This window comes from Cricetulus griseus, chromosome 2 (assembly GCF_003668045.3).
Source record: "Cricetulus griseus strain 17A/GY chromosome 2, alternate assembly CriGri-PICRH-1.0, whole genome shotgun sequence".
Classification (NCBI taxonomy): Eukaryota; Metazoa; Chordata; class Mammalia; order Rodentia; family Cricetidae; genus Cricetulus; species Cricetulus griseus.
The window spans coordinates 178100009-178109674 of record NC_048595.1 but is presented as its reverse complement, the minus strand read 5'-3'; the positions used below and the strand labels follow the sequence as shown (position 1 = coordinate 178109674).

General features: G+C 51.5%; 1 protein-coding gene across 1 annotated transcript in view; it reads right to left on the bottom strand.

The window, feature by feature from the left end:
- Positions 1–3007: 3007 nt before the first annotated feature.
- The window catches only part of Slc6a7 (solute carrier family 6 member 7), a 16710-nt gene continuing 10051 nt past the window's right edge, over positions 3008–9666 (bottom strand). Inside the window, exons 7-14 of the mRNA XM_027402804.2 lie at positions 8922–9025; positions 8675–8799; positions 7855–7967; positions 7652–7783; positions 7199–7298; positions 7007–7107; positions 6396–6563; positions 3008–3220 (exon numbers count right to left, since the gene is read on the bottom strand). Coding sequence (XP_027258605.1) covers positions 3008–3220; positions 6396–6563; positions 7007–7107; positions 7199–7298; positions 7652–7783; positions 7855–7967; positions 8675–8799; positions 8922–9025 — 1056 coding nt within the window. The remainder of the gene's footprint in view (positions 3221–6395; positions 6564–7006; positions 7108–7198; positions 7299–7651; positions 7784–7854; positions 7968–8674; positions 8800–8921; positions 9026–9666) is intronic.

Below are 9666 nucleotides of genomic sequence, written 5' to 3'. Positions count from 1 at the left end.
AGAAGTCCAGGGTTACAGGAAGTCAGGCGGAGGCAGGGGGATGCGGGCCAAGGACATGCTGTGGGCAGACATCCCTGGACGCCTTTCCAGGGCAGGACCAATGTCATTGGGAACTCAGGCCCTGGAAGGAGTGGCCTGAAGCTAAAGAAGCCAAACTTTCCATGAGCCACCAGCAAAATATGAGTGTTAAGGACAGCACACCACAATCCTGAAAGCTGAACAACCCAGGACCCATGGTATTCCCAGGGGTCTGCAGCTCTCTTAACTCTTGACGGTTGTCCCCAGAGCCATGATAGAACTGTGTTCAGTTTGCCACTCAACTGTCATAACTGTGAAAAACCAGGGATGTCCAAGGTTGATCCTGGAGGCCTGGGGCAGGGCCTTCAATCAACAGATATATGCCCTGGCTCATGCTGGAGCCTCACAGCATCCCCCAACCCCTACCCCCACCCCACTGAGGTTCCTGCTGAAGAATTGTAGCTACCCCATTACAGGGAAAGAGCCTGGAACTTGGAGAGACATAGCACTTCCTTTGATCACATTGCTCCAGCAGACAGAGCTGAGAACAGACCAAGCCTGTGGCTGAGCAGCCAGAGCCCTCTGCATAGCATCTTGCCACATCCTAGAGTGCTCTGGGGTCCAAGGAGTATGAGACAAGAATCTCGATAGCACAGAAATAGAATACGTTGTCTCAGAAGGACACGAGTGCCATGGACATAAAGGCTTGGCTGTCTGGACTCACCAGATGTGGGGCTGAGTCAGACTCAGGAGTCAAATGTGGCTGGGAGCTGAAGAAAGCTCATGTAGGGGGTTGGCCAGGATTCGAATGGCACAGGATCAAGGTGCAGGCATAGTCAAAGCAGAGGATAGCCAGGGTCTGTATGGGCACAGGCAGAGATGAATTTGCTGGGCTGGTAGAGGGCAGCAGGGGTAGGCGGGGCCTATTGAGGACCTGCTAAGGTAACCAATGTGTCACAACCCTTCCATCTCACGATTTAAGAGAAGTGGGGTCTTGGCTCCAAGATCCTCCAGTCTTATGCCTTGGTCACCAGATGCAGCCATGACTAGGTGCCTAAGGCAAGGAAGGCCCTTAAAACCACGGCCCCAAGTGAGCAGAGTGAGTCAACTCCCCATATGGGTGTGGCAAGAAGGCTGCAGGTCAGGGCCCTGCCAGAAAATAGAGGCTGTACCTGGTGTGGAAAGAGGAGCTTGCCTTGGGAAACATCATGCTGTATCACCCTTTTCCCAGTGGAGAATCAACAAAGCTGTGGGCGGGCCCGGCCCTTTGTAAGGGGAAATGTATTAATACCCAACAGCAGCTACCTTCCTTTCTTCCCCATCAAAGCCTTGCAGACACCCAGGTCTGCATTAGAAAGGCTTGGGGCTCTTTCATGTGTTTGAGGCCCTGCCCGCCGGAAGGAGCTGAGAACACCAGGAGATTCTTCTGTAGGAAACCCAAAAACATCAGCTCCAGCCTCACTTGAAGAGATATGGCTGGTGGATGCTGTCATGACCTGCTATCCTCCCCACTTTGGGCAAGTCTCTCCCTTCTGGGGCTCCATTTGCCTTTACATATAATGGGAGACTGAGCAATTTCTAGAGGCCCAGCATTTATCCAGAGACATTACAAGTCAGGGTTGAAAGAAGCAAGTGGCTAGCCTTGGACCCCTCCTCTGTCCAGTGGGAGCTGGCACGTACTCTCTGATGCCCACTGTGCCCTCAGTAGCAAAGAGTCAGGTAAGGAGAGTGACCTCACTCGGTATTTATTGACAGTCAGCCAGCAGAACACAAATGGGCTGGGGAGATGCCAGGATGAGGTGGGCACAAAGGCCACTCACTATGTTGCATGAAAATGCCCTGCTCTGCTGGGAAATGCAATGGCAGGACAGCTAGTAGGTAGCCACACCTGAATGCCATCTCTCAGAGACCCAGGACAGAGGCTGCCCTCATGTCAGGAGCCCTGCAGCATCAGGACATAGATCTTATATGGACCATCTCTGGGTCTTGGTTGTCTTTGTCATCAGAAGCCACAGGGATGGGGAAAAGGATTCTAACTGCAGCCTTCATTCCTACCTCCATGGCGGGTGCTCGTTGGGCCTCCTGCCAGCCCAAGGAACAAAGTCCACGTGGTGAAGGGTGGGCTCTGCCTATCTACTCCCACTCCAGCTACTAGGACCTCTCATCTGTCCTTCAGAAGCCTCCCATATCTCTACCTGTCCCTCATCCACCCTTAACAGACCTAAAGTGATATGCAGTGCCATGCAAGCCCCCTCCCACCCTGCCTTTCTGGCTCCCCCTCCCTGCTATTCCTCACTCCCTCTCATAACCTGTGACCATCACCATCTCCAGCCATCCTTGGTCTCTGCTCTGGCAGGTTGGCCTCCTCCTGGCTCAGGGACAGCTCTGGCCCCGGTTGGCCTCCTGTCTGTTCTACAATCCTTTACATGCCCCCAGCCCCCTAGTTCCCACCTCTTCTGAGAAACTTGGCCTTAACACAGGAACCCACAGAGATTTTTCTGTCTAATTCATTTACTACTAACTATATCCTGGGCTTTGGAACCCTCCAGGCCTCTCACTGGACCCCCAAGTTTAATGTTGGTTTGTATGGAAATATGTCTTGTCAAAATGTCTTGAACAAAATATCAAATATGGTGCCCACTGCCCCAAGAGGAAGGGAGTTGGCTGGCTGGTGGCTTGGGAGCAAGTGCTCTTGGGCATGTGACCTTGGGCCAGCTCTTCCCTCCCTGGTTTCAACACATCCCTCTGCAAAGTGAAGGCTGAGCCAAATCATTTCAGTTTTGATTGGACTACGTAGTGTGTGTGTCCATCTAGATAGAGGTCCAGGAGAGGCAGAGGCCACAAAGAGGGACTTATACTGGGGACTGAAATTGCTGTAGCAACCTCCAACTGCCTTTCAGAATCCCAGCAGGCAGAGCTGTCCCCTGCAGGTCCCCAAGGAAGGGACTGTGAGGCCCTGGCCATCCCTCCTGCTTGGTAGTCTCCAGTCTCACATCATGGACTCTTCCTCTTCCTCTGCAATCTCGCGGTCTACCTCAATGGCCGTATTCTCGAAGCTGGTGATGCCTCCGTATTTGCGCATGTGTACCATCAGAGGCTTTGGTGACTGGCTCCCAGCCAGTGTGGCCACATACATGCCTGTCCGGTTCTCTTCCAGCGATGGGCCCCAGTCTATAGCTGGCCGGCTGGCTTGCTGAAGTCGCTGTGGCAGAGCAATGATAATGGGTGTTGAGTGTTTTCCATGGCCAGGCACCCCACAAAACTTGCCTGTGCCCAGCGGGAATCTGCTCTGCCACTTCTGGACTGGTGGCCCCAAGGAACCATCTGTAAACTTCCCACGGGGACATTGTAAAGAGGAGCTAACTAGTTGGTGCTGGGGATAACACAGCTTCCAAGGCTACGAGACAAGATGCACACAGCCACTGACAAGCACCTAAGGGCAGACTCGGTCGGGAGTCCACTCCAGCCCCTTCTGTTGAAAGCCAAATGCAGATTTGCTGGGGGGAGGGGGTTATGAAAGAAGTGGCAGCCAGAACAGAGGCAGAGCTGAGGTAGCCTCCCTAGACACTTCTCAAAGTCATGTCCAGGAAAGAAGGAGCTGACTAAGCCTACAATTCCAGAGACCCTTCATCCTTAGCCACATTTCCAGGGTCCTCTGCCCATCCTGCCAGAGGAAGAGTCCTGTATCCTGAGAAAAAGGAGGCCACTGACAATTGATGAAGCCCACAGGGTACAGGTTCCAAGGGCACCGAGTGTGAAAGGCTCTTGGTCTAGCACCAACATCATTGGCACTCAGAATATGGTGGCATTCCTTGAATTGTCAGAGCCAGCGCCTCACAAACTTGCCAAAAGTTTCTCTTCTTTCTTGGAATGAAATCTGAATGTTGGCCACGCTCTCTGTGCCCTCCCCCGCCTATCTTCTTGTACCAACTGGTTTTTGTCAACTTGACACAAACGAAATAAACCCTTTCCACCCTAACTCACTTTTGGTCATGGTGTGTGTGTGTGTTAAGTTTATTTTTAACTTTAAATACGTGTGTGTGTGTGTGTGTGTGTGTGTGTGTGTGTGTGTGTGTGTGTGTGTAGATGTCAGTGCAGGTGTCTGTGGAGACCAGAAGAAAGTGTCAGATCTGTTGGAGCTGGAGTTACAGACAGTTGTGAGTTACCTGATGTGGGAATTGAACTAGGATCCTCTGCAAAATCAAGTGAGTGCTCCTAGCCACTGAGTTGTGTCTCCAGCCCCAAGTCATGGTGGTTTTTTTGTTGTTGCTGTTGTTACTGTTTTGTTTTTATTAGTTTTCCGAGACAGGGTTCTCCGTGTAACAGCCCTGACAGTTCTGAAACTTGATTTGTAGACCAGGCTGGCCTCGAACTCACAGAGATCTGCTTGCCTATGTCTCCCAAGTGCTGGGATTAAAGGTGTATGCCACCACCACCCAGCCCGTGAATGCTCTTATATATCACCTTGTCCATCTTGACATCTCTCTCCGACTCTGACTGCCCTGACTAAAATGGCATCTTTCACCACTCTATTTCTATACCCTGCTTTTCAGTTTGTTTGTTCTTTTGAGACGTAGCACTTAGCCAGCACTACAGAGTCCTTATTGCCTATCTCCCAAACTAAAACGCAAGGACCCCCAAGAGGGAAGGTTTAGATGTGTCTGCACACACAAAAAGAAGTTCCTTAGCTTCAGGGCTACTGGCCATCTGGCAGGGACAAGCTGTGAGGGTGCTAACCACGATCTCAGCCCACAGTTCTTTCAGTTACTCCCCACAACAATCAATAATGCCACTGGAAACTGCCCAGGGAAAAACACCCTCTACAGGAACTCCTGATCTGGAACTGAGAGCATAGATACCCAAGGTCTGTGCTAGGTGTTGGCCTTTTTAATCTTTGTAGTACCCAATAAAAGAGGTATTTACACTCTACCCTCTTTACTCCTAAAGATATCATCTGAAAGCTAAAGTTCAGAGAGGTCACTTAAGTTAGCCAAAGTCACACAGGTGGAAAGTGGTGGCACTGGGATTTGAACCTGGATAGGCCCTGTCTTGAACTTTCCTAATGCTCTGCTTTTCTATCTCTTAGTCTAACTGGCCTCTCTTCTCCTCACAGCAACTTTATAGGCAAGTGTTCCTGTCTTATTGGAGAAACCAAGGCTAGAGGGACAACTGGAGTAGGGCCATTAGCGCAGCTGGGACTCTGACCCAACTGATGGGAGGAAACCTTGATCACAAGGCTGCTCCAGCACCTAGCCACAGATCCCATAAACTCGAGAGCTGACTTCCTTGGCTCCAGGCTGTTCTCTGCACACACCCGGCTCTCAGGCAAGGGGTGGCTGGCATTTCTCGGGGTGGCACAGGATGGCTCCAAGGTTCAGGGCCCTAAGCCATACAGTGGTTGGAAGCATAGCATTGACTGGACTACAGAGAGTACCAGATGGGCTTTCCCAAAAGAGAGAGAGAGTGTGGGACAGGCATGTGGCAGCAATGTGCTAGGGCACAGGCCGGCAGGAGGGCAGGGGACTGCTTTATAGCTCATTTCCTGGCTAGAGCTAGCTTAACAATGGGATCACAACTTCCTAAATTCTCAACAGTCAGCTCTCAGGAATCAAGGCTGGCTGACTCCTTCTGATAGGTGTATGTCATAAGGAGGGTCCCCAGGCTCTCTTTGCCCCCCATCAAGTTCACTTCAGCTCCATTCACACGCCACAATGGTCTCTGACCATCAGAGGACTCCAGACTCATAATGGCCAGGGTGCCCCAGGCTCAGAGAGGGGCAGGATCTCCTTGTGGTCACGCACCATATCTGCTGGCCCACAGTGGGTTGCTATCTGTCTCTTTCAAGGCCTGTTGGCTCCTGTGCCAACAGGAGCTATCTTTAACATAGTGTATATAATAATTCTATAATATATAATATATAATATAATATATAATAATTCTATAATATAATATTTGTAACTCTATTATAACATGTAATTCTATCCTTACTACTATTGACCCAGCAGGAACCCTGAACACAGGACAAAGGGGATAGCCTACCTTCTGGGGTCCCCCAATATTGTTTACTGGCTCTGTTCTCCAAGTTCAAGTCCTGACCCCTACACTATCACCAGTGGTCTTTGGACTCATTCTCTTCAATTCCAACACCAAGGCCCCATGTGACATGAGGTTCAGATCATGACCCCAGCCCCAAGGAAATCTAGAACACGTGGGCCTCTTCAGGCTACAAGAATCCTGCCAGGCTCTGGATGTCAGTGCAGGTGTTTTTTTGGTTTTGGTTTTGGTTTTTGTTTTTCTGTTTTGTTTTGTTTTGTTTTATACTGAGGGCTGGGCCACAGGGCCACAAGACTGTAGGTAGGCAGGAAAGGCAGACTCACCTCCCAGAGTGAACCCTCCTCTCGAAGCACAGCCACCAGCATGCCAGCTGGGATCATGAGGCAGGAGAGCAGGCCCATCAGAATGCCTAGCAGTTCGGCCCAAGCAGGGAAGCGATAGCTGCCATACTCCGAGGGCTGGTACTTGACGATGCTGTATACCAGCAAGGCCTGCAGAGTGGAGACTCCAGCATCATTGGTCCTTGAGTGGGACCCAGAGTATGGCATGGCTTGGGTCTGAGAGAGCCTAGCTGGGACCTACCCCCAAACTGACTTAATATGAAGGTTTGTGACAGCCTAGGTCTGACATATCCTAAATCCTGAGACAGTGTTTCTCCCAGTTACTCCCTCCCTATGACCAGCAAGACAGTACAGAGCCCCCCACCCCACCCCAAGGCCCGAAGAATTAGAAAAGCCTTGTCCACTTGCCAGAATAGCACAGCTCAGAAAACTGGGGCTTGGAGTAGGATGGGTAGGCTAGGTCCTCATGTCTATCCCACAACCCTGTCGGAGGCTCACTCAGGGCTGGGCTAATCCAGCTGGACTAAATGCAGAGGGACCTACACTTGGCCTTGGGGCCCCAGCCAACCACCTTCCCTCCCAGCCCTGGTTACCAAGAGTGTGGCTGGGGACAGAAACAGCCAGCAGGCCCTGAAGTAGAGGCCTGGCTTGAAGCCCAGCATCATGTGGATGTCTCGACAGAACCTCTGAATGCCTGCACAGGGGGGAGAAGGCGTGTCCCCATGACAGGTCCCATTGGTGCCCACGACCCCTCCTCCATTCCTGCCTGCCCCAGCCCTGCTCACCGTATACCCGGGTGACAGCAAGGCATGTGGTGATCACCACCACCATGAGTCCAAAGCTGGCACTGTAGTCATCCAGAAGGACCAGCCAGTACATCCCCCCCTAGAACACAAAGCACAGAACTGGGCCTCCAGCCTTAGTCCCCACAGCTGCAGCCCATCTCCTTCCCGTCGAAGGTGAGTGGGAAGCAGCTGGAGTGCCAGATCTCCTAACGGAACCCATTTATGGATGAGGAAAAATGGGTTCAGAGAGGGAAATTCACTTGTCTGGAGTCACTCAGCAAGAGGAAGGGTGATGTTTAAATCCAGGTCTTTCAAATTTACTCGAGAGCCGGAACTTAACCACAGACCAAGGTGCCGGCCACAGGAAACAGCTGGTGGGACGGGAAGCAACTACTGCTGCAAGCACTGCCCCGCCCAGCTCCCCCAGCTTTGCGCCCCCTGCAGACCACTCACATCCGTGGTGAGGATCAGCCCCATCAGGTACATGGCTACACAGATGAGGCCTGAGAACACTGCCTTCTTGGGCCGCAGGTAGTATGGGAATTCGTCTGTCACTGCAGTCACTATGGTCTCTAGAAAGGCAAACTGCAAGGGGCATTGAGATCAGAGTTCTACCCACACACATACCAGTTCCCACTCCCACGGGCAAGGCTCACCTGGCTATCCAAGCCAAGAGTCAGGAGCATGAAGAAGAAGAGGAAGGACCAGAAAGGAGACAGGGGCAGCATAGTCATGGCCTGTGGGTAGACAACAAAGGCCAGGCCAGGGCCTGGGCCCAGGGCATGCAGGGTCAGCAGCCTAGGGTACACAGAGTTCCCCATATGCATTTAAATACATAGGATGTCTTGTGTCCGTGTGGGAGCACTCTCACTTGCCACACCCAAGAGACAAGCACTAACCAGACAATAACATCCATCACTTTCTTAGTTTCCAGAACTAAGGCTGCTACGCAGGTGCCCAGTACATGGGACTATTGAATATGAATGAGCAATCATGCACAGATACACACAGGGACAAAATGTAGCGCCTAGTCAGAAGACAGGTCTGCACACATGCATTTGTACAGAGAATCCCACTGGTACACAGACGTACACTCATCCACTGACACAAGACACACTGACTCACAGGTCATTGGCACCTTAGATTCACTTTCACACATACATCTCAAGCCGGGATGTGATCTGTTTGCACTTTCACACATACATCTCAACACAGATGTACTTGTTTGGACAAACAAGATCTGATAAGACAAGACAGCCTCATACAGAAACTCTTTTGTCTCCAGCAGATTGTTGTTGCACACTCTTGCACACCCATGCATTTGAACACACACACACACACACACACACACACACACACACACACACACACACACAAACACAGCTATCCCATATCTTGCCAGTGTGTCTTGATAGCATGCCCTGTGGTCCAGCCACCTCTCACCCAACCAAACCTTCAAATGATGCCCCCACCTACCTGCTTTGGCCACTTGGTCCACAGGCACACCCAGCTCCTGAGACATGTAGCCCAGCACTGAGAAGATAGCGAAGCCAGCCAGGATACTGGTGATGGCATTGCCCACAGTGACAATGAAGGTGTCTCTGCCAGGAGAGTCCAAACCCAAGCCAGGTTAAGCTGGCCACAACCTCAACCCAAGAGAGCCTCGTGGGCAACCGTGCTCCTGAGTTTGGCCCCTGGCACTGGGAAGCTTGCAGGCACTGACCTGTAGATGTTCTGGTGGAATGTGTTGTAGGAGGCAAAGGTGAGGAGACCCCCAAAACCCACTCCTAGGGAGTAAAAGATCTGAAGAGCAGCTTCAATCCACACCTGTGCCAAGGAAAGAGGGACAGGGAATGCAGAGAGAGCCCAGGAGAGGAGAAGGAAGGGTGAGGATGAGAAACAGGTTCAGCAAGGAATGAGGAACAGCCAGAGTCACAAATGAGAGCCAGGAGCAGACCCAGTGTCAGCACTTATGATGCAGGATGTGGGCAAGTTCTTCCCCCTTTCTGGGACTCAGTTTACCACCCAGGGTCTAGCAGATGGTCTCTAAGCCTGGTCCAGTCTTGAAGGAAGGTGTGACTAATGCAGAGTTGGCAACAGATTGGAGTTGATCACTGGCCCATGTAACCACTTTACTCCCTGGCTAGAGTCAGAGGGATCTGAACTGGGACCCTTCTTTACCAGTATCTGTACATCCTGGATGAGCCCTGTTACCTCTCTGCACTCCAGGTCCCTTGTCTGTGGTGAAGGACTTAGAATAGTGCCTGCCTCATAGAGAGGCACAGTGAGGGTTAAATCACTACAAAAGCTGAGAAGTGTCAGGTACAGTCAACGGCCAATATTGTCAACTGCCAGGACCATGGTGTGATCATCACTGGCACAAAGTCTCTCGCTTGGGCTTTGGAGCCAGACAGATCATCTGAATGGAACCCCAGCTATAAGACCTTATGCTCATCACTAACTCTTGT